Genomic DNA, 25759 nt, shown 5'->3' with positions numbered 1-25759 from the left:
AGGATGAAAGTGATAAAATGAACTATAAGCATTTGACGTAAATTTTTAATGAAATCATAATTTAAAATAGTTGTTAAACAGAGGAACAAGGAGGGAGGAGGAGGAGAGAAGAATGAAGTTGTTTACGTTTGAAAGAGGTTACGCAATTTGACGTGTTCCACCACGTGTTTGACCCAGGAAAAGAAGAAGAATCACTAACAAATGATTAATTTATTTTTAACATGGACAACATTTTTGTTGTTTGTGTGATTCATAATCAAACAGACAATTTGTTTAGTATCGTACAGAATACGGGAAGCTCTATGTCCCCTCCTAAGCGTGCTACTCGACAAATGCATCCAATCGAATAAACGAAAGAAGAGACAGTAATCATACGAATATCGATTTTAAAAAACATTGATACGTCGAGTGTATTCTCAAAATATGAGAATTATAAAAAATTCTGTGATTATTTTGCTGAGTTAAATAAATTCACTTACCGTAAGAAGAATACACAGCTAGAGTCAACAGTAGCACCACCCTCATCACCAGGCCGCCGATTCTGATGCGGAACATGTTGAACGCGGCCATCTCTATACGTCGCACTACACTAACACTACCACTACACTATCACATAATACTGGGGATTTTAATTTTGGTCTCTGTAAAGTCCTAGTGCGGATTTGTTCTTGTGACTTCATCCGTTTGGTCCGGCTTCTGTAACAAAAGGAAAATACACATTATTTATTTGATATTTTTAAGAAAATATTCTAGCTACATTTTTGTAATAAAAATGTCGTCGACCTCTGGCGTAACAATGTAAGCAGGGGTGTGCAATTTCTAGTACATGCTTCACAGAGGCTACAAGGTATTGCTTTGCTTGCCATACCATATGCGTTTTTATTCTTCTAAATCATTTTTCTTCTAAAAAAAATTACCACAACTATAGATTATGCCCTCGACTACGACAACGTGGATTTAGGTGTGTATTGAAATGAAATGAAATAATTTATTAGTGTGAATATGGGAAGACAAGGTTTGAGTTTTAGTCATAGTTTGTGTGAATATGGGAAGACAAGGTATTGAGTTTGAGTCATAAAAAAACTTAAGTATTATTTATCAATTATGACAGAAAATGCCGCCGGCATACATTAGCTGGAGATAATTGGGTATCCGAGATCTGATATTGGCTTGATCTCTCAAATTACCCTCTTATCCCGAGAATACAAAAGGGCATCAACTTGCACAGGAAAATGCATGTCGTAGGGTTGCTACTTACTAGTTTTTTGTATTTTTATTATCACTACCTGCCGGCGAACTTCGTACCGCCTAACAGTCGATCTTTTTCAGGAAATTTAAAAAAAAATTCTCTCGGTAAGAACCATCCCCGTACTTCAAGAAGTATTATGAAAAAAGAATTAGCGAAATCAGTACAGTAGTTCTCGAGATTTGCGATCAGCAACACATTTAGCGATTCATTTTTATATAATATAGAGAAGAGATAGAGATAGAGAGAGACAGCAAAATGTTCGATTTCTTGTTAGTTAAAATAAAACGCTCTCAATCATGAATTGATGACTATAAATTAAGTAAGTATCTACCTGTAAGTAAAAACAGTTATTAGAAAAATTATTGATTGCGCAGTTTTATAATTAGCGTAGTCGAATCTTTATTTTTATCTTTTTCTAAAATAAACGGCACAACATAGGGCTCTTGCTTAGAAACCATGTTTAATTTAGAAAAAATCCGAAGTCAATCAATCCGAGTCAAATAAGGATCATTTTAAAAATATCACAAATATCGGACTTTGATCAATGTTAAAACTAAGTACCTACTAGATATACTAACTATTTTGATATAAAGATATTGAGCAGTGACAACCCTATCCGCAGGTTATACTTATATTACTTAGAAAATCTAGAGCAGTATTAGCATTAGCACAAAAGATCTTACATGTTATAATAATATCAAATCTCATTCATCCCATACTAAAGCGCAATGCTGTAGAGACTGAAAAATTATACAAATATTAACTAGTTAGATATTAACTATAGTAAATACTAAATAGTTAATTATAAGCAACTTTATATAATCTCCGAATTGAAAAATACATAGGTAACTAAGCTATGTATTTTTCAAATCTTTAGGTGTCCTGTCAGATTAGTTAAAATATTTAAAAAAATTAATTAGTTTAATATATACATTTAAATATAATATAAATATTTTTATATAATATAATATAAAAATAAATCCATATTATGCAGCATGTTACTTTATCTTTGTATCAAACATCAAGATCGGTTTAGCTGTTTAGCTATGAAAAGGAAACTAACTAACAGACAGACACATTTATCTTGAGGACTATTAAGTTAATGCTAGGCAACCCTACCCCATTCTACTTCAAAAGAGGCATTAGCTTAGATGATGTTGCACTAAGTATATTATGATATCAAATTACTTTATCCTAGACAAAAGGATAACATAACATAGTGTAGGATGAAAGGTAGGTTTAATGGTTTATGAGCTGTTTTATCTTAGCAGCTAAATTACTTAATTTCGGTTTTGCTATAGGTAGATCAGAAAATACGGAAATTCCAAAGTTGCAACACTGTGCTCTGTGAATATCCTACGTACATTGTACTCTGCAGAGTACTATGTACATAGGATATTCACAGAGTTCAATGTATACTATCTCTATGAATGTTGCTAACTTTGGAGTTTCATCTTCTGGTCAACCTATACTTAATTTTTTTTAATCATGTTTTTTGTCAATTCCACCATATTGGATTTGATAATATGACGTCTAGTTTATGACAAGTGGGACGTTATGCTAATCTAGGAGCGATAAATGATGTAATCCAATACCAAAAGCATATCATTTAAGTACCTACAATCCACACTAATATTATAAATGCGAAAGTGTCTGTCCGTCTGCTATCTTTTTCCAGCTCAATCGCAGAACCGATCCTTACTAAATTTAGCACATACACAGACGGACGTCGTATAGATACATTTCATGGTGGAAATTCAATGAATTGCCACGCGAAATTTAAAAACCCGGACGCAAAAATTACCGAACCGAAAAATTACACGAAAGAATTATCGAACGCACTAGCACGAAAGGCTACAAAATTGAAGATGACAGTGCTGGAACCTATCGTACCCATAGCCTTCAGTGAGTTTAAACTTGTCGGGCGATTGTCTAAAATCTGTATCAATCATTATTACAATCTCAATTGTTCTGATTGGCTGAATTTGTGCAACAATGCATTGTAGCCAATAGTGAGCGAGCGTCAACCAATCGGAGGTGATTGCGATCGTCACACTGTAGCTGTCAAACTACCGCGGTAACGCAGCTGGTTGCATGAACTAACACTATATGAGCATTCCCAACTATGTGCAAACACAACAGACTGCAGACAAGCCAAAGAGGCTTTCCCTTACATAGACAAACGGCAAACTACTCCGCCTGGACAGAGGTAAACTTAGGAAGATGGTGGGACTCATAACACATTTTCGTTATAGGTGTCACCGAGAATCCTCTGTGCAGGGCCTGCATGGAGGTCGATGAAACACCGACGCAGTGCTTCTTGAGTGCACGGGCGTGGCAGAACAACGCGAACGCCATTTGGGTTCCTCAACCTCACTTCATGGAACGAGATTGGATGGCTGGAGTGAAGACTTCAGCGGGGAGGGCCAATGCACGTACAACAGACGAAAACGTGCGGAAACCAGCCCAGAGAGTGAAGATGAAGATGAACCTGGACGAAGTCGCGCACATCATCTTATTATATAAACTTATCATCTAAAAAATATTTAAATGTTTCTATACAAAATGACAATTTTAAAGGTAAAGGAAGTACGAAACTACTTCTAAACTCATTGTCATAACGCTCGAGTAAAAATAAATTGTTATAAAGATGTTGACAACCCTATTCCACAGGTTATTAGTGCTTCCAAAGCATTAGTGTAAAGGATACTACATTTTATAATATCAAATTACTCTACAAAAGCACATCGCCGTGTAGTATGGGAGGCGGTGCACGAAATCTTAAGTTGAATGAACCGTTTCAAAGGGTACTGTTTGAAAGGGCCTGTCCGCTGTTGACAGGTGGACTTAGGGCCGGTTGTTTCAACAAACTTTGACGGACACGTAACCTTTAAATATGGCGCTAACGAACGTAAGTAAAGAAAAAGCGTTGATTCAGCATCTATTAGCGCTAACGTTCGTTAAAATGTTACGTTTACGTTAACCAGTGCTGGCGCCATTGGTGATCGTCAAATCAGTTCGTAACTTCATACTTCTTACAAACGGAATATTTTATTTACAAATTATAATGGAATCAATTTAATTCAAAGCTTTTAATGGTAGTTTTTTTGAAGATGAAAGAGAATTTGTAAGAAAGAAAAAGTGTTTAAAATGCGAAGTAGCAATATTAATAACAGCTATGTATATAATTTAATATACTTAAAATGAAATAAAAAAAGGATACGGAGAAGTAAGTTAATTTTTAGGGTTAGTTTCGCAACCAAAATAACAATGACGAACAGTTTTTTGTACATTGAAGCAACGCACTTAAATTAACAGATGTTAAAGTTCGTCTACGTCTGTTAAATTTTAACGAACGTATCTTACGGAGACCAATGGTTTGAAACAACCGGCCCTTAGTGTTCTTTTCATGGAGCGACCATTGTATAGTTAGTGTTTTATAAATGCTCTATATACGTTAGGTATACTGAGCGTTTAGTGTATTGAGCGTGGGAGTGTTCTCTTTTCTCTTTTTATTTTCTTTTTCAAAAACTCCGTACTACTTACCTAATTATCCTTCATCTCTGGACACGATACAGAGTGCATCTGCGGTCATCCGAGACAGACCATTGCGCACATGACTAGTTGCCCTGCGTGCCCGAGGCTACCGATCGAGCTATCGCGGTTGCGGCTTTTTGGCCTGCCCGTATTAGAGGTGACCATCAACTCGAGAAGAAGAAGAGCTGATTATGCTTACAAAACAGCGTTTCAGTTTTAGCACGGTTGCTGCTAACGAAAACGCATGCCTTCAAGGCATTGTGACGAGCGGTGTGCCTCATACAGAAGCCGTAGTGTAAATCTTTTATTGAATATGAACGGGAAAGGGATAGAAAACTTTTCCGTCCATACTAAATGACAGATTTAAGCAGTTTCCGTTAACTTGAAAAGTTACACTAGGCTCAGGTCTTGGATTACAAGAAGTCACAGCAGGTTTGGGCCAAGGCTTTAAGGGGCCATGACGCAACAGATTTTTAGCAAAAATGTGTAAACTGTAAAGGATAGATTTTTAAAGAATTCCAAAACGTTTGGTTAGATGTAAAATATCGCTATCTGTCGCACAAACACGCAACGCAGTTTGACAAAAAATATGGACCTATCTAAACAGTAGACTGATCCTATATAACACCAACAATGGGGATCCACACTGCCATTTTATCCCGACAGGTGGCACATAAGCCAACCGGCTATAGAGGTAGTATATATCTATTCTGTGGAACCGGCTATACTGAGCTGTCAAAAGTTATAATTTTATTGTACGAGCCTCCAGATGCTCGATTGCGGTAGAATGACAGCTACAATGTCACGATCGCAATCACCTCTTATTGGTTGACGCTCGCTCACTATTGGCTGCAATGCATTGTTGCAACAAGAATAGCACAAATTCAGCCAATCACAACAATTGAGATTGTAATAAGGATTGATGCAAGTTTTACGAAATCGATCTACTGGTATCACTCTTTTTAAATAATTCACAAAATCGAGTAGGTATATTGTATCGATATCAACAATTGTTATCAAGGCTAGCAAACAAACAATGTTGATTTAGACATTGACCGGATCTCTTGTGGCGCCCTCTGAGATCAGTTTTCCCTGTGGATCCGTTGGGACGCAATCTCTCACACTATAAACCTAATGCAGTAATTATTGTACTCTCCGTTTTCTCTGTATTTTTGTTCCATCTGTACCGCCCCGGGGCGATGAGAACAAAATTAATAATTAAGTATTTTGTACTATTGAAATGTGTGTTTCTGTGAAAAATTTTATTAAATACTTTTATCATCATCGTTATCATGATCAACCCATAGCCGGCTCACTACAGAGCACGGATCTCCTCTCAGTATGAGAAGGGTCTGGCCGTAGTCCACCACGCTGGCCAACTGCAGATTGGCAGGCATAATTTTGTATGGTTAAAGCTATAGAACTGTGAGCAATTTCACCCACACCACCTGGGTGTCTGCTGCATTTCGACAGTCCGTTATGCCAGATCCTTCTTTCCACGCTTGCGAGTTGAACTTTGAAATTCCATCACATTTTTAAAGCCACATAATAAGATTAGGAGTAAGTAGATTGTAGGTATATCCTGAGGAAACCTGCATGCCTGAGAGTTCTCCATAATGTTCTCAAAGGTGTGTGAAGTCTGCCAATCCGCACTTGGCCAGCGTGGTAGACTATGGCCAAAACCCTTCTCACTCTGAGAGGAGACCCGTGTTAAGTTACATTTTTATTTTGTTTTGTTTTAAGTTACATTTTTATATTGTATTTTGTTCTATGTACATAACTACGGTCTTCATATTAAGACAAAGGCGAAAGTAAGTAACAAACAAGCGTCTTTGAGTACACTATGTGACCCGAGGCAAGTCTTCGGAGGTCATGTTTTATAAAAAGTACCGTAAAATAATAATTACAGAGCCTGTCTCAGTGCTGAACAACTTTCAAAAGAATGTAACTCTGAAGTTACAGCTATGTTATCTTATTAGTTCATCATCATCATGATCAACCCATCACCGGCTCACTACAGAGGACGGGTCTCCTCTCAGAGCGAGAAGGGTTTTGGCCATAGTCTACCACGCTGGCCATGTGCGGATTGGTAGACTTCACAGACCTTTGAGAATATTATGGAGAACTCTCAGGCATGCAGGTTTCCTCATATTTAATTAATTAAAACGCCCATAACACCGAAAAGTTAAAGGTGCATGCCCGGGATCGAACCCGCAACCACCGATTAGAAGGCAGACGTCCTAACCACTAGGCTATCACAGCTTATTGTTATTATTTAGGAAATCTAAATATATAAAAGGAAAAGGTGACTAACTGGACCTGTGTCAAACGACTGGACGGATCGGGCTGAAATTTGACATGCAGATAGCTATTATGACGTAGGCGGATGCCGCTAAAATCCTGTCTTAGCGGATGTTAAGGAAGGATTTTTGAAAATTCAACCCCTAAGGGGGTGAAATAGGGGTTTGAAATTTGTGTAGTCCACGCGGACGAAGTCGCGAGCATAAGCTAGTTGTCGGTATATTTTTCTCTTCTGCTATCTGGGAAAGATACTTCCGTTACACATGACAAGCTACTACTTGAGCAAATAAAACAACATCAACTCAGATTGAGTTAAAAAACTCTGTCTTAAGTCTAAGCGAAGTCAGGGTGCGCTCTATAGATCTCACCCTTAGACTGGATCATCAATTTGCTACAGGTGAGATCACATTCAAGGGCTAACTTGTATCAGAATTAAAAAAAAAAAATGGGGGCAATTCGTCCACGGCGACTGGCGTGGCGACAGCCATTTCCAATCTGTATGATCTCTAAATTGCGATTCTACTGACTAGGTACACATTTCGCCGTAGGCAGAAATATTTTAATATTTTAATACTTAGATCACGAAAAACAATACCTAGTCTTAGAAGCATTTTGGATTTTAATTATGCACATGTTCTGTAAGTTTTTAATTTCGTCCTAAAAGTATAAAACATTTTCTCGTCGTCGAAAAGCCATTTTTCTACATTATTATGTCAGCCCGTGGGAGACAGTTACTCAGTTTTCATAAATAATTTGGAAACATCCACACACTTTTATATGTACTTAGATAGCAAAAAAAAATTGGTAATGCGACGTTTCAAGGTCAAGAGGGGAGTTTTAAGTTATTATTTTCAGAATAATATTTCTCTATTGACATTGTACTTGCCTGTAGGTACACAAAATCTCTAGTCTAGTAGAAGCTACTGAAACTGTGGAACATTCTTTGTAGAGGTCCCAGTCATGATACACGCGACAACAAAGTTCTGGAAGGTTACTATAGGCCATAGGGCCAATTAGAATTAGACTACCCTCACGAACATTTTTAAACGATCAATCTACACTGCATTTTTCGGTGCGAGGTCGCTATTCTTCCAAATTAGCCTATCTTAGACTGCATTGTCAGTTACCACCAGGTGAGATCGCAGTCAATGGCTAAATTGTATCGAAATAACAAATAGCACTCGTGGGACCCCTGTGTTGCGACTACAACGGGTTTTCGAACTATGTGCCCTGTCCATTGCCACTTCAGCTTCGCCGCACGTAAAGGTTACAAAAAAAATAAAAACCGACTTCGTTACATAAACACTAAAAATTGAAAAATAATTTAATTTATTACCGAATATATTATGTATACAAGAGTTAATATAGTTCCATAATAATACTTTTTGGTGCCGGTGCCAATTAGCTTTAGCTGCGCGAATCGTCTGGACTTCATATTTTTATGGGACTCCACAATGGCACCTCATTGGCACCGACCCCAAAAAATATTATTATGGAACTATATTAACTCTTGTATACATAATATATTCGGTAATAAATTAAATTATTTTTCAATTTTTAGTGTTTATGTAACGAAGTCGGTTTTTATTTTTTTTGTAAAAAAATTTTATTTCACAATTTTTAGTGGCCCCATGGAATTATGCTATGACTGGTTAAAAATCTACTGTTTACTAAGCTATTACACTGATCGCGAACAATTTACTCTTATCCGTTGAGGAGTTCCAGTATCTATCTTCGAAGATGTTCATCAGATCTTCACCAAATTGAAATGGGACCAACTTTGAAGTATACCCTTTTAAACAAAAAAAGAATTTTCAAAATCGGTTCAGGCGTTTTTGAGTAATCGGGGAACATACATAAAAAATAAAAAAATAAAAAAAAAAAAGATTCCGACGAATTGAGAACCTCCTCCTTTTTTTGAAGTCGGTTAAAAAGATCGGAAAACTCATATTAGCCCTACACAAGTCTGCCCATTAAGTGCCTGTTAAAGAAGTTTTCTCAGGATAAAGGTGGTCCGCATAAAGAAGCACGGTTAGTCAACAAAATGATTTATTTACGAGTATATTTTTATTCCATTTCTCCCGTCGCTCGTTTCACTTGTCGGCTTCTTTCATCGTCTTAAATGTACGGTTCCAGAGATATGGTTCAAAGAAGATTCAGTATTAAGTATTTAATTACATTAGATAAGTATTTACTCTTTATTAAAATACTAGCTGATGCCCGCGACTTCGTCTGCGAGAATTTAGGTTTCTAAAAATCCCGTGGGAACTCTTTGATTTTGGGATAAAAAGTAGCCTATGTCATTCTCCAGGTCTTTAACTAACCCATGCAAAAAATTATGTTAATCGGATGCTCCGTTGCAACGTGATTGAAGGACAAACCAACAAACAAACACACTTTCGCATTTATAATATGGGTACCTACTGATTTGGCTATCTTTTTCCAGCGATTTCGTTCGTAGCTTGCGTCCTGAGATATTGCTTAAAAGTAACTAATATAATTTTTCCTTCGGATAGAAATAATGTGCACGACCTGCAGTCATGCCGAAAATCATCTGTTTCAAGCCGACAATGTTTATCGAGGAGGATTAGACTCTCATTAGAGCTCTATTTTTCACTTACCTACACAATAAGATAAAAACCTTTTCAAACAAAGGAATCCTGCGCGCGTTTAGTTGTATCCAAGTATTTTAAACGTGCGTAAAAACACACTTTAATTTATTTTTTGAGAGGTAACCACAAATTCGCAGTTTTCGGATATTTCCCTTTACGTCTGCTATAAGACCTATCTACCTGCCAAATTTCATGCTTCAAGGTCAACGGGAAGTACCCTGTAGGTTTCAACCTACCTGACAAATTTCATTTCATTCTAGGTCTTAGTTAGAATCGGGTTTCTTGACAGACACTACAGAATGACAGATAGACAACGAAGTGATAAGGATTCCATTTTCCCTGTCAAGGTAACCCTAAAAATAAAAAAGGTGTAATCAAGTTTAGAATTCGCATTTTAGCGTTTAAACTATTGTGAGTGAAAAAGGACCCCGAATGTGTTCGAAAAAAAAAACTAGTCTGGCTAACGTCGACTAAACACATGAGTAAAGCCGGGTGTGAGACATGTATAATTTAGAATTCGCATGTTTTTTAGCCATTTTGCGTGAGGAGCCTTGCCTCCACAGTTAGCAAGTCATATTATTTCCGTAACTTTCTCCGTAACGTCTCTCTGATCATCTTCCGAGAAGATGGCCGTAAATCTAAACAACTGGGAGGCGGTGACACTTCAAAGACCGTCGGGTAATAAACAAAATGGGTCGTTCTCAAGAAAATATTATAATATTATGGCTATAGAACTTTCAAAATTGTAAGTAGCAGATATGCCTGTCTGTTTGCACGGCGCACGCGCCTCTGACTTTTCAAAACTTATGTACGTTCTAAGCAAAGTCGTTTTGTTCGATATTGATAACGGCAAAGTCTGGCTCGCACTTGGCCGGTTTTTTAGGGTTCCGTACCTTAAAAGGAAAAATGGAACCCATATAGGATCACTTTGTTGTTTGTCTGTCTGTATGTCTGTCGGTCTGTCAAGAAACCTACAGCGTACTTCCCGTTGACATAGAATCAAGAAATTTGGCAGGTAGGTGGGTCTTATAGCTGGTATTAGGGCAAAAATCTGAAAATCTTGAATTTGTGGTTACATCACACAAAAAAAAAAATTGTGGTCATAAACTAATAATAAGTATTTTTAATTTTCGACGAAGGATAACTATATCAAGTGGGGTATCATATGAAAGGTCTTCACCTGTGCATTCTAAAACAGATTTTTATTTATTTTTATGTAGGTATCATAGTTTTTGAATTATCCTGCACAATGTCGAAAAAATACGACCGTAGTACGGAATCCTCATTGCACGAGCCTGACTCGCACTTGGCCGGATTTTTATTGCAGGACAGGCTTGCGCTTTAAAGAAAGCAAACGATGAGGTCTAAGTTGGAGCTCGCTAGCCTATAAGATGCCATTTCACTTTTGTTTATCTTCTTCTTCTTCGTCGTAGTACTCTTGGCAGAGTGGTCATGGTCACCACGAAGCAACGTTTTCGAGGGCAGATGTTATACGCCTCACGAGCATTCGCCACTTTTCCTGCTAGCCGACAGCCTGGTACACTCGTGCAATGGGCCGCCCACAGCAGACTTAATTTGGTAGGTCCATCGCATGGGCGACGTTCCTCGCCCTCTGGTGCCCCTCCACCTTGCCCTGCACGACAAGGCGCTCGATGGAGTCACTCTCGCGCCGGGAGACGTGTCCGAAGAATTTTTATATGCGACTCTGTACTAACACCGAAAGTCGTTTATCTACTATCTTCTCTATATATAAAAATGAATCGCTAAATGTGTTGCTGATCGCAAATCTCGAGAACAGCTGAACCGATTTCGCTAATTCCTTGAAGTACGAGGATGGTTCTTACGGAGTGAAATTTTTTAAAAAAATCCTAAAAAAGAATCGACTGTTAGGCGGTAACGAAGTTCGCCGAGGCAGCTAGTTTATTTATTTATATACATTACTAGCTGATGCCCGCGACTTCGTACGCGTGTATTTAGGTTTTTAAAAATCCTGTGGGAACTCTTAAATTTTCCGGGATAAAAAGTAGGCTATGTCCTTCCCCGGGTTGCAAGCTACCAAAGCTACTGTACCAAATTTCGTCAAAATCGGATGAACGGTTGAGCCGTGAAAAGCTAGCAGACAGACAGACAGACAGACACACTTTCGCATATATATAATATTAGTATGGATATTTATGAAGGACAGGAGTCAATTATCAACATTACCTACCTTATTAAACACTCAACAAAATTGACACTACATGATTGATGACGTAGGATTAATCAGCTAAAAAGCATCCCCCCGTGGATCCCAAATCGATTTTTAATTCATCCCCTATCACTAACATCGTATGTCAATATCAATTGACATAAATACGGGACATAGGTACATTATAGCAAGGACTATAAATTTTATTAGATCTGCCCCCCAATTGTGTAAGAATAACCATTTCATGGCTATCGCAATCGTCAAGAGATTCTGCCCTTTGATTGGTTGATTCGCTGTTTACATTTTTTCACAGCCAATCAGAAGGCAGAAATCTTGACGATTGCGATAGCCATGAAATGGTTATTCTTACACAATTGGGGGGCTGATTAGAACACAATACCTTGTTTAGGAGATGCGAGGTCAGTGACGGATGAACGTTGTCCCTGATACATCTATACTAATAAAAAAATTTAAGTGTCTGTCTGTAATTTCGAAATAACTTCCTCATATTAAGCTCATAATAATATGGTTATTTGAACTTTACTAACTGAATCAAACGTTTTAAAATTATTGTCCTGTCTGTTTGCACGGGCTAATCTTCGGAACGGCTGAACAAATTTTGAAGAGACTTTCACAGACAAGTACAGGATTAACCAGAGAGTAACATAGGCTACTTTTGTAACCGACTTTCAAAAAAAAGGAGTTGTTTTTCTACCTATGTACACCGAGATCTCCGAGATTACTGCACCGATTTGCGTAGTTTCTTTTTTAATTGGTAGAGAAACTTTGCGACTTTCCATAAAAAATTGGATTCCAACTCCTCAATCTTGATGCTGCACGGGAGCTGACCACCTAAACTGATGGGATTTAGAAACTGTGTGTGATTGAGGACAAACCAACAAACGAACAAACAAACACACTATCGCATTTATAATAGGGGTAGTGATTAACGCTATCCTTTTCACAATGCTCCATGCGGAAAAGGAAAGCATTGGATTTAGACCCGTCAATTTAGTTTAGGTTACAGAATTAGCTAAAATGTACCACCAACCGACAAATACAACTACCTATTTAGGTATTTCACAAAGACCCAATAATAGAAAGGCATTAATTAAGCACGATACGCCACAGCCAATTGTAATAACACAAAGGAAACACATACATAATTACTAACTTAGACATAATTAGGTATCTAGAAAATAATAGTGCTCATTTTATTCCAGTAACAATACAAGTCTTGGTAAGTATTACAATTTTCGTAGTTCATTCATTATTAGCTTTTGCCCGTGAATTCGTCCGCGCGGACTACACAAATTTCAAACCCCTATTTTACCCCCTTAGGGGTTGAATTTTCAAAAATCTTATCTTAGAGGATGTCATAATAGTTATCTGTAAATATACCAAATTGCAGCCCAATCTGTCCAGTAGTTTAAGCCGCGTCGTAGGCGGGGCATTGACCCGAGTTTTGCACGCTATACATTGCGGGTTTGAAAACTCCTAAATCACTAAAACTAGAAAATGAGGCAAATGGTTATTTTTTTTTTCTAGATTTTTATAGAGGGTTTGTTTACAACCTAAACATGTCACCCTCATAGGAGCAAATTTGGTATTGGATTGTGTTTAGGTAGTATAACAATAACGCTAAGTTTTTGCTAGCGTTCTGGTTACAGCCTGTATACATATATATAAATACTAGATGATACCCGCGACTTCGTCCGCATGGACTTAGGTTTTTGAAAATCCTGTGGGAACTCTTCAATTTTTGGGATAAAAAGTAGCCTATGTCCTTCCCCGGGATGCAAACTGTCTCTGTACCAAATTTCGTTGAAATCATTTGAACGATTGAGCCGTGAAAAGCTAGCAGACAGACAGACACACTTTCGCATTTATAATCTATATATATAAAATTCAAAGTCCTGACTGACTGACTGACTGACTGACATAGATATCAACGCACAGCCTAAACCGCTGGTCCTAAAGACATGAAATTTGGAGGGTCTATTCTTTGTAAAGAGTAGGTATCCACTAAGAAAGGATTTTTCGAAATTCCACCCCTAAGTGGGTTAAATGGGGGATGGAAGTTTGTATGAAAGTCAGTCATTTTTCAAGTTATTTGCATGAAAATTGGTATTTGGGTTTTCGGTCACAAATGAAGAAATACATGTTTTAGGATTTTTGGAAAATTCGCCCATAAGGGTGGTAAAATAGGGCATGAAAGTTTGTAATAAATTTGGAAAGTAGATTTTTTCTTGAGGTTAGGTGTCAGCTAAGAAACGACTATGAAACCCCTAAAGGGATGAAATGGGGATTGGAAGGTTATATGTGTTATTCGGTGCTGTTCGTGGTGCGCGTCCTGATGTTATAATGTTTTGTTTCTGAAAAAAAAATGCCATTTGTTTCCTGTAGGCCACGCGGGCGAAGCCGCGAGCAGAAGCTAGTATTAGTATACAATATTAGATTGACTTGTGCAACCAACTTTCCTTTGTACTAGTGATCAAAGTTTAACAGTAACCGTAACATATTATAATGTTAACTTCACAGTCGTGGACTGATCCACTCGACCCCAATGTAAGTGGTAGCCCTACTTATGTCCACGATACAAAAAAGAACCTAAACGGGTAGTTATAAAAAAATGCAAATCCCGCGGACGTTTACCGAAAACCGTCGCGACCTCATAACCTTATTCTTTTTTCAGCGAGACCAAGTCTGCCCTTAGTACGAGAACTTAGTGGTGTGTAAAATCGTGCAACAATCGATATCGATAAAACTTATGATCATACTATTTATTTAACAAGATCCCAAGACCTGCAGGCGTATTTTAGTGCATATTTTAGTAGGTAATTCACCATCATCATCATCAACCGACTGCTGGGCATAGGTCTCTTGGAGGGACTTCCACACGCCACGATCTTGCGCCGCCTGAATCCAGCGGCTCCCTGCGACTCGTCTGATGTCGCCCGGCCACCCAGTGGGGGTCTTCCAACACTGCGTCTTCCGGTGCGAGGTAGTAGGTAATTAAGTAAGTGTATTGAACACTATGCAATATCAAAAAGCAAAATCGCTCAAATGCGAGTCGGTCTCGCCCAGGAAGGGTTCCGTACCATCGAACAAGATATAACACTTGTTAATTTATTAATTTTAATTTCAATGGCAGCAATTTTGAAAGTTTTTGTATTTGGTGTTATAGCGGCAATAGAAATTCCTACACATTCTGTGAAAATTTCAGGTCTTTGCTATACCTCGTGAATAGGTAGAGAGTCTCTACCTATTCACGAGGTATAGCTCGCTGGCAGACAGACGGACGGACAGACGGACGGACGGACAGCGGAGTCTTAGTAATAGGATGCCGTTGACACCCTTCTGTTACGCAACCCTACAAAGCTAGTTCATCATCATCATCATGATCAACCCATCGCCGGCTCACTACAGGGCACGGATCGCCTCTCAGAGTGAGAAGGGTTTCGGCCATAGTCTACCACGCTGGCCATGTGCGGATTGGTAGACTTCACACACCTTTGAGAACATTATGGAGAACTCTCAAGCATGCAGGTTTCCTCACGATGTTTTCCTTCACCGTTAAAGCAAGTGATATTTAATTAAAAACTAAAACTATCGACACCGCTACCACATCCCTACCCCATTCACCTGTATAATTTCAAGGGTGCTTCAGACATCTCACCGCCGCTACCCTGTCTTTCTTATAGCGAGCGCGTTCACAAAGAACCTTTGCCTTTAAACCTCGTGTCTACTAAACGTGTTACATTATCATCATACTAACTGATGCATGCGACTTCGTCCGCGTTTACGTTTTAGGGTTCCGTACCTCAAAAGGAAAAAAGGAACCCTTATAGGATCACTTCGTTATCTGTGTGTCCGTCTGTCTAGAAAACCTATAGGGTACCCATTGACCTAGAATCATGAAATTTGACAGGTAGGTAGGTCTTATAGCGCAAGCAAAGGAATAAATCCGAAAACCGAATATTTTGGTTACATCACACGAAAAAAATAAAAATGTGTTAAAGAACATATAGGGTCACTCGGCCCTTTCACGACCAGTTAGTCGACTTGGTGTCTTTAAAGTTACGTAGCTCTTCAAAATATACCTTTTTAGCCGATATTACAACTTAAATCGATAAAAAAAGCATTAAAGAAATTAATCACTATATGTTTTAAGCATTTTAATTTCTCTATTATTAGCAATATTCCGATTTATCGAAAAGGGCGTTTTTTTCAGTTTACGACCATTCTTCGTTAGTTCACGGCCACACTTTCGTCAGTTTACGACCATTTAAATGCCACTGAAAAAGGAGCTTTCGATGTATTTATTTAAAGTCAAAAATAAAAATAACAATATTTTCTCTGATATCACGTTTATTTATTCTATTAATTATTAATCAATATGTTTATCAAAAAAACTAACAAAAATAACTAAGTAATAATATCGTATCGAAAATAGATAGTGGGAAAACATAATTAATTATGATTTTTTTTAAATATCACGTTTATTTACTTCTTCTATAAATTATTAATCAATATGTTATCAAAAATAACTAAGCAATAATTTTTTTATCGAAATTAGAATATAATGGACAAAAGTAATTAATTATGATTATTATTAATATTAATATAATAAAAAATTATATTATTATATAAATTACTTATTATTATCTTGCATACAAAATGGGCATATGTAATCCGATATTGCTGCTTCAATATATGGAACTTGTTCCAACATTGTACATTTTAGATGGAACCAGCAGACGCATTTATCACAGCCGATATTTTTTTCCGAATCATCCTCAACGTCGCTTATCAAGTCTTCATAACATTGGCTGCATTGCAAAACCTCCTTTTTTGAGGTGCTCTTCACCACTGTCCTTTTTTTCTTTATTCTTTTCTCTTTTTCTTTAGCTTTCCTATCTTTTTCTTCTGCTTTTAATTGTCGCTTTTGTTTTTTTTCCATTTCTAAATTTTCTTTATCTTGGTCTTTTTTTTGGTAATAAGCTCTCCAAGCTTTAGAAGAAATTGCACTAGGTAATTTAGGTCCAATCTTTTTATCTTTTGGTGCTGGTGGCTCCGGAAAATGTAAATGTTTTTCGAAGATATCATCAAAAGACATGTCATTTTGTGTTTGTGATATTTCGAGTTCAGAAAATGGCAAAACCGATATATCGTCTAAAGATATATATGAGCCAGGTTGAGGTAAACTTATATTTGCAGCATCAGTAATTAATTCTGTGGTCAAAATGTTGATATTCGGGCTTGAACATGAAGCAGGAGCTGGTGGCGTAATAGTGTCAATATTTGGGTTGCAACTTGGAGCTTGTAGTGTAAAAATATTAATATTTGAGCTGAAATTAGAGGGATTATTCAGGCTGGAACAAGCAGTAGTTTGTGGCACGATTCCAGGCTCATCAAAGTTTAAATTGTCTGGAGTAACTGCACAGTTCGTTTGAGTCACGAGGTCTTCAAGTATGCTCGAACTCTGATTAGAAGTTGCAGATGTTCGAGGCGTCTTTGACTTGGAACGGCGATTTTCGATGAATTTTGCTCTAGCCTTCTCAATTTCTTCCAGAATAGGCGTTACTTCAATATTTCGACTGGCCAAGTCTGTCTGGATTAATGATATAACCTTCAAGGCTGCATCGAAATCTCTTGCATACACCGTTTTTGCTCTATTTGATGTTGGACTTATTAGTTTCTGTAAGTCCTTGACACATTTTGTGTAGTCTACGTTATTTTCATTTAAGGGCTACAACCCACATTTTCGAAACCCATTTTTGATGGTCTCGTCCAAGTCAATTAAAGTGAAAGTCTCTTTAAGAATTTCACAAAAATTAAGTTAAGTAATGGTTTTGTTAATGTTCTCAGGGCGAACCTGCCAATTCCTTACAGTATTTTTCCACTTTTGCTTCAGCGGCCTAAACACGCTTACGTCAGCCGGCTGAAGCATATGCGTTGTGTTAGCTGGTAAGGCATATAATATTATGCCATTTTGGTCACAAAACTCACTCAATGAGTATGTCATATGAGACTTGTGCCCGTCTATAAATAGAATCACAGGCTTTTTGATACCGCTTTTGGCTATCCAATCATTCAAATCATTACATACATATTCATAGAAGACTTCGCTCTTCATCCAACCGCTTTCGGAACGTCCAAGTACCCATGATTCTGGCATATTATCAATGATAGTCTTAGGAGGTCTTACGTAGGGGAATATTACAAGGGGTGGGCATAATTTACCACTTGCTGTAAATACCACCAATACAGTGATATTTTCTTTTTCATTATTTTGTTTAATTACATATACGTTTTTGTATCCTCTAGGTCCCAAAACTTTACCACTCTTTGGGCACAGAGAGAATCCGGTTTCATCTCCGTTAAATATCCTGTCTGGTTCTTCAAATATGTCCAAAGCAGCAATAGACGCCATATAATCTCTCAATTCCTTGAACCACGACCTTATGCGGGTCTCGGTTACTGCGGCTCGGGCATTGTTAATGCCTTCTGGTACTCTAATACTAATTTCGGGATGTCGTTTTAAGAAGTTGTGGTACCAAGTATCACCTGGCTTACCCTCCTTAAAAGGGTTTTTGATTCCAGAATCGCGAATGATTTTGGATACACTTTCTATTAGATCTTGTTTAGTTAGTGGAAATCCACATTTAGCCATGTTTATAAGCCATTTAGATAGCTTTTCTTCAATTTCGCGACCTAATACAGGGTCTGGGCCTACTTTAGGCATTTTGCTCGCTGGTATTTTACCCGACAGTCGATCATAAACGGTCGTTTTTGGCACCCCATAAAACCGGCAGGCTTCTCTTATTCCCATTTTTTTGTTTTGTATGTCTTCTATTGCTTTCATTAAATTTTCTTCCTTGTAGTTGAAAAGACTACGTATGGTAGACTTTTTTGATACCGCCCGCGCCTTCTGCAAAATACATTTTACTAAAGTAAGTACATTAAAAAAATAGAAAATATCATATTAGTGGTAATATATATAATATTAGTAGTAATTGCAAAAATAAATTGAAAATGTAACCATGTTAGTTGTATTTGCAAGTTATAAAAAAACTTGTATATAAAATATGCAATATACATATTATAAACAGAAAATATCAACGTGTTAGTGGTATTTGCAACAAGTGATGAAATAATGTATGCCTTTGGTGATTTTTATACATAAGACCTCATAAAATCATCGTTGCTGAACAGTGTTAGTTAAGGGTACTTGGATATTCACGAAGTTGTTGATGAAAAGTGGGTTATTTTATGAATACTTTAATAATGATTTCAGTGGTTATTTTAATAATGAGGCTGAAGTTGTCGTATAAGAAGCTTCTGCTATTTGATGAACTTTCTTGAAATCATGACATACCCTTGCCGAAAAATAAGCAACGAAGTCGGATCTCCACCAAAATGTTGATAATCTTACTTCTATATAGAAGTAATATATACCGACTTCCTATCTTTCTATCAAAATGGTTCATTGTCATAATATTATTGTAAGCTAGGTAATAATTTAATAGATCATACCAACTTATCTTTATCATTTGCTTTTTTCTGTTTATTTTTTTTCGGTTCAGGTGGTGGAACCATCTGTAAATAGAAATAAAACACATGCAACATATACCAAGCACCAAACCCGTTAGTACGCAGTCAGACATCTTTGTGAAAACAGTATAAGTTTATTACTGTTTAAATAATATGGCCATACCGAACTTAATTATTTATAAAAGAAAGAAAGTAGGTTTCAATTCAATTTATCGTCAGAAATCTTCGTGAACAACACTAAACATTTGTATATGAGAAAAGAAGTTGGTTCTCGATCATAGTTAGGTCTTTTGCCACATCACATTAATATTTCTGGTTGCGATTAAATCAATAAACGATCGCCAAAATATAGACATTAAATTGATGTTCTTATAGTCGCAAGCTAATCAGTAGGTATACGACCACCAAAATGTAGTCAAACTAATGAAAATAACTACTTGGTCGTTAACTAGTCTGTATACGACCACCAAAATGTAGTCAAACTAATGAAAATAACTACGTGGTCGTTAACTAGTCTGTATACGACCACCAAAATGTAGTCAAACTAATGAAAATAACTACGTGGTCGTTAACTAGTCTGTATACGACCACCAAAATGTAGTCAAACTAATGAAAATAACTACGTGGTCGTTAACTAGTCTGTATACGCCCGCAAAAAACTGAGACTTTTGTATGTAATAAAATTGGTGGTCGACAGATGATCCGTTCCCGACCACTTTGTATTTAGCTATCTTAATACATTTAGATTTCTAGGTTTTATCTATATTTTGCTGGTCGCAATCTGACATCTAAATAAAGCATGTTTATTAGGATGCCAAGAAACAATAACATTTACACCCATATAAAGCTGCATGTTAGAAAAGCTGAAATAAGATTCGATGAAAACCGCTCTTTTACGACCATGTGTTCGTAAACGGAAGGAAGCTAAGTTTTAGTCAGCCCATTGGCGACCACCCTTTATTTATATTAAATAAACCATTTTTTGAATCAAATATGGACTCAAAGATATATTTCAATCATACTCTAACACCTCAAGTGCAATAAGTATGCACAAACTTTACTAAAAACATGTTTTACTTACTGTTGAAGTTTGCCTCCTCACTAATTTTTTATTAACTTTTTGCTCCAAAATCGACACATGCGCTCCGTCTCAGATCATCGTCTCAGAACTCACTGAGAGACACTAACAAATACTGGGTCAGCCAAATTTTACTTGAGGGAAAGAGATGGACAGAGCATGCTCTTGCAGCAAAATGAACGATCGCTGCGTTATTATTACAACTATTTTTGGTTGTTTTCTGAAAAATGGTCGGGAACAGGCTGTGGTCGCCAAACCGGCCAAATGACCCTAATTAGTCTTTTCAATTTTCAAAGTAAGATAACTACCTATGCCGGCTGAATTGCACTCTATTGCGTCGTGACAAGAGTGGCTATGTTTAAACGTCTTTGCTAAATGATCCGGTCCTTTACCTGGATGCAAAATATTAAGCATTGTGTGGCAAAGTTGTTAAAAAATGTTGATAGAATCCCCACACCGTGTTTATGGCATAAAGTAAGAAAGGTATTTCTTTTCCTCTCTCTCAAGCAGAAGGATATAATGCATGCAAAAATATTAACAAAAAGTCTGTGTATGTAACGCTCAAGGGCCCTCCTGTGCTCTTGCCCGTTCGTTTTCTTGCCGAGTTTAGTGCAAAAAGAACAAACAAAACGGACTTGGGTATCTCGTGACAAAGAGCGCATGTAGCGTGAGGAGGTAATCGTGAAACGTTGCATTTCCCTTCGTTTTTCTCCGTAAACTCTTGAAGGAGCTGCAAGCTCAGGTTTAAGGACCTTTATCACATAGAATGTAAATAAAAAGCGTAAGCGGTGTACAGTGCTCGCAAAACAAGTACCTAATCCACTCCTCACGAGCAGAGTGAAGTATATATAGTACGCGACAGGTCAAAATGGCAATCAGGGTGGGAACGCCCCGCACACCTTCATCCCGCGCGCTAACTCGGCGCGAGATAGCACGGCTGAGTTGCGGGTGTGCGGGACGGCCTCCCCGCCTCATACCCCGATTGCCATCTCGACCTGTCGCGTATGTACTATACAGAATACATGCCTGAGAGTTCTTCATAACTAATGTTCTAAAAATGTTCTAAATGTGCTCGGTAGGGCAGCGTTCAGGAAGCTTCGAGATGTCTCCTTGTCTAAAATTTCTCAGTGCTTGAAGACCAAAGTCTTCGAACAGTGAGTGTTGCCAGTGGTGACATATTATGGATCCGAGACATGGTCGCTAACTATGGGCCTCATAAGAAAGTCTCAGAGTCACTCAGCGGACGATGAAGAGAGCTATGCTTGGAGTTTCTCTACGTGATCAAATCAGGAATGAGGAGATCCGTAGGAAAACTAGAGTAACCGACATAGCTAAACTGGTAATGGGCAGGCTTATGGCACATAGTTCGTACAACCGATAGACGTTGGGGTCCCAAGGTGCTGGAATGGCGACCTCGCACCGGAAGAAGCGGCGTTGGAAGACCCCCCCCCCCCACTAGGTGGACGGACGACATTAGACGAGTCGCAGGGAGCCGCTGGATCCAGGCGGCGCAAGACCGTGGCGTATGGAAGTCCCTACAAGAGACCTATGTCCAGCAGTGGACGTCTATTGGTTGATGATGACGATGATGATGAGTGTTCTAAAAAGTAAGTTTACCAATCGTCTGAGACATTTGCGGTGTTACATACTCGTGCTGCAGAGGGCACGTAAAACTGTTGTCCCTAACGCCTAATTTCACCCCGATCGTGTTGGTATGTTATCCCATTGAACTATATTATCTTAACTGACTACTCAGACTCTGAATGTCAACTTAAGATGAAGTACCAAAAGAAAGTGTACTAGTTTAAAATGTCACTAAAACCAGTTTAAAGTTTAATAGGGCTTTTTAACGGTTTTAACGCACAGCTTTCTATATTGGGTTCAGTAGTTAATCAAGAAAGTCAAAACGAGTTAAATTGAATATTTTAATTTTTTTTCAATAAAAAGATTATTAGCCACAAGCTGAAGCCCGCGCCGCGACGCGTGGGTTTTGGTTTTTAAAAATCCCGTGGGAACTCTTTGATTTTCCGGGACAAAAAGTAGCCTATGTCACTCTCCAGGTCTTATTTATACCCATGCAAAAATCACGTCGAACCAACGAATCAACAAACCAGCAAACCAACTAGTCACGACTAATATTCCCTTTTCCCCTGTAACTAAGCGTAAAGCTTGTGTTAGGAGTAGGTACGACAATAGTGCAACGGAAGAGGTTTGAACCTGACCTTTCGTAATTCAGTCCGCTCCTCAACCGTTGCGCTATTGAGGCTTAAATTACTTCATCGTCTCAACCCATCACCGACCAACAACTGGGAAAGGGTCTCCTCTCAGAATTGCCACACTTGGCACACACTTTTGATTACATTATGGACAACTTTCGGGCATGCAATAGGGTGATTTTTTTTATTTATTTTTTATTTTTATAATTACAATATTGAAACCCCGTTGAGGCTCAGCAATTTTAGTAGGGAGACGGCGCTTATAATTCGTCAAGTAGATAGTCATTAATTTTGTAGTAGGCTACTTAGATTAGGATTTTTTTAATGCATCGATGAACGCTCGATTCCGAAAAACCTGCATCAATCATTATTACAATCGCATTTGTTGTGATTGGCTGGACTAATGATAATCTTGTTGCAGCAATGCATATTCGCCAATAGTGAGCGAGTGTCAACCAATCAGAGGTGATTACGATCGTGACATTGTAGCTGTCATTCTACCGCAATCGAGCCCCAGGTTGCCGACAAGTTAAAAATGCTTGCTCGGAATCGAACTGCAGACTTCCCCGAGTTGTAAAAAAGTCAGTTTCCAGAGTGTAAATCATGAAGTTCTATTCTATTCACGATATTAAAAGCAATCCAATAGCAGTTTTTATTGCAATCGCTAAAGATAAGCACCGAATCTCGGCAGCGTTTATTAGCTCTGCTTCAAGCCATATCGAAAATCGTAAAATTGTATTAAGTCCATAAAAAGGTCGTAACACTCTACCGTATTCCAATAAGTGCATTGATTCGGTACAGCCGGCCAACATTTTTGGGTAATTTTTATCAAGTTTTCACTATTTAAGTTAGCTAGTACAGTACGCGGCAGAAAGTAATGTACATCGACCTTTAGAAAGAGGTAGCGGTTTTGTAGAAAATTGCCTCTGTCGTTGAGACCGACAAAACGTCACATAGGTAGTGACAGAGGCAAAGTTCTACAAAGCCGAAATGTCATTCTAAAGGCCGATGTACATTACTTTCTGCCGCTTACTGTACTATTTCAGTAAGCTAGCAAAGTACGCGGCAGAAAGTAATGTACATCGACCTTTAGGAAGAGGTAGCGGTTTTTTATAGAGCATTGCCTCTGTCATTGAGACCGACAAAACGTCACTTAGGTAGTGACAGAGACAACGCTCTACAAATCCGAAATACCATTCTAAAGGCCGATGTACATTATTTTCTGCCGCGAAGGTACCTACTGTAACAGCTTCGCTCAGATGGAATTTCTGAAAATCCATTTGTTGACAGACCGACAGACAGAGGTACGGAACCCTAAAAAAAGGAAATTAAATTTCTTACGTATTCCCGTCCTGAAAATTAATCCCAGAGCCTCTTAGCAAGGATCTTCAGCGCTGCGCTAGAGGGAGACGAATTCCTCCAGCGCGTAGCACGATCTTACAAGATTAAGACGTATTCAAGCCAAAATTTTATCAGAGTCGCGCACATGTGTTCAAAAATTGCCAACATTATATATTTTTTTTTAAATCGTAAAGTACTGGTACTTTACTATCATTACAATCTAGCCTCCTATAGAGAGGCTAATAAGTAATATTATATTAACCTAAACTTATACACATACTTATGTACCTAAGAATCGGTCCATTGACTTTTCTGAGTCTATAGTTAACATACTTTATTGGAAGACACTTTGTTCTTGTGTTCTTTATATTGCACTAGCACTATTCTTCCACTTTGTTCATGTGTTCTTTGTATTAAAATTTAAAATAAATAAAATAAAAATCTTTTTTATTTGTATAAACTTTTACAAGTACTTACGAATAGTCGGATGCATCTACCACTGGTTCGGAATGCCTTTCCTACCGAGAAGAACCAGCAAGAAACTCGGCGGTTGCTCTTTTCAAATATTTGATATAGGTACAAGATTATGCCATGTATAAAATAGTATTTGCAGTCTTGTGCGTTGCTGGAACGAGCTGCAGGTCAAATCCACGCTCTTTTATCATTAAGATAATCTTCAATTGTGTAATATGCTTTTGCACTAGCACTACACATTCACTATAACTACACAAGGTCAAAAGGCTTAGTCCTTTTAAGACTACGTATTAGGTATGTGTTGTCGAGGAGCTGGATAGCCTCGACGTTAACATGGGCTAGAGGGAGACGAATTCCTCCAGCGCGTAGCACGATCTTACAAGATTAAGACGTATTCAAGCCAAAATTCTTATCAGAGTCGCGCACATGTGTTCAAAAATTGCCAACATTATATGCCTAACTCGGTTTGATAATAAATGGGTGGCATGTGCGTGCCTCAAATGGGTTATAAAATGTTTATGGGGTATATTCTTTACGGTACGATTTATGGGTTACGCCGTATTGTCGTCCCATACTTATTTCCCATTATGTAACCTATTTTTGGCTAGTTATTGTGACAAGGACGCCGGATTGTTGCGTGATGCCGGCATATAGGTAGTAAAGTATGTTTTATATTTTGTTTTGAGGGTATTTATAGATAAGTAGTACAGACATGGAGCAATCTTATTTACATTAGCCTCTTCATACTCGCTTAAACCATCATCATGATCAACCCATCGCGCCGGCTCACTACAGATCACGGGTTTCCTCTCCGAGTGAGAAGGATTTTGGCCATAGTCTACCACGCTGGCCATGTGCGAATTGGTAGACTTCACACACCTTTGAGAACATTATGGAGAACTCTCAGGCATGCAGGTTTCCTCACGATGTTTTCCTTCACCCAAAAAGCAAGTGATATTTATTTACTTAAAACGCACATAATTCCGAAAAGTTAGAGGTGCGTGCCCGGGATCTAACCCCCGACCTCAGATTAGAAGGCGGACGTCCTAACCACTAGGCTATCACAGCTTAGATAATTAGTACCTAATCTTACTGTTTAAATGGAGAGAATGCTAAAACAAACCAGCTTTATGCCTGTGCAATGACCCCACGTCACAAAACAGAATTAAACTTATTATTTTCAAACGAGTCTCAACACGTACGTCC

At 38.0% G+C, this 25759-nt stretch overlaps 2 protein-coding genes across 3 annotated transcripts in view; both read right to left on the bottom strand.

The window, feature by feature from the left end:
* The window catches only part of LOC117985573 (uncharacterized), a 240469-nt gene extending 232239 nt beyond the window's left edge, over positions 1-8230 (bottom strand). The window contains exon 1 of the mRNA XM_069501026.1: positions 8215-8230. The gene's annotated coding sequence lies outside the window, so the exon portion shown is untranslated. The remainder of the gene's footprint in view (positions 1-8214) is intronic.
* LOC117985109 (uncharacterized) overlaps positions 1-25759 on the bottom strand; it is a 205196-nt gene that overhangs the window by 168782 nt on the left and 10655 nt on the right. For both annotated transcript variants that reach the window (XM_034971792.2, XM_034971794.2), the window contains exon 2: positions 480-696. In XM_034971792.2, the coding sequence (XP_034827683.1) occupies positions 480-570 (91 nt within the window). In that variant the 5' untranslated portion in view covers positions 571-696. The remainder of the gene's footprint in view (positions 1-479; positions 697-25759) is intronic.

Source organism: Maniola hyperantus, chromosome 9, assembly GCF_902806685.2.
Source record: "Maniola hyperantus chromosome 9, iAphHyp1.2, whole genome shotgun sequence".
Taxonomy (NCBI): domain Eukaryota; kingdom Metazoa; phylum Arthropoda; class Insecta; order Lepidoptera; family Nymphalidae; genus Maniola; species Maniola hyperantus.
Note: the sequence above shows the minus strand (reverse complement) of the source record. Positions and strands in the feature narration are given on the sequence as shown.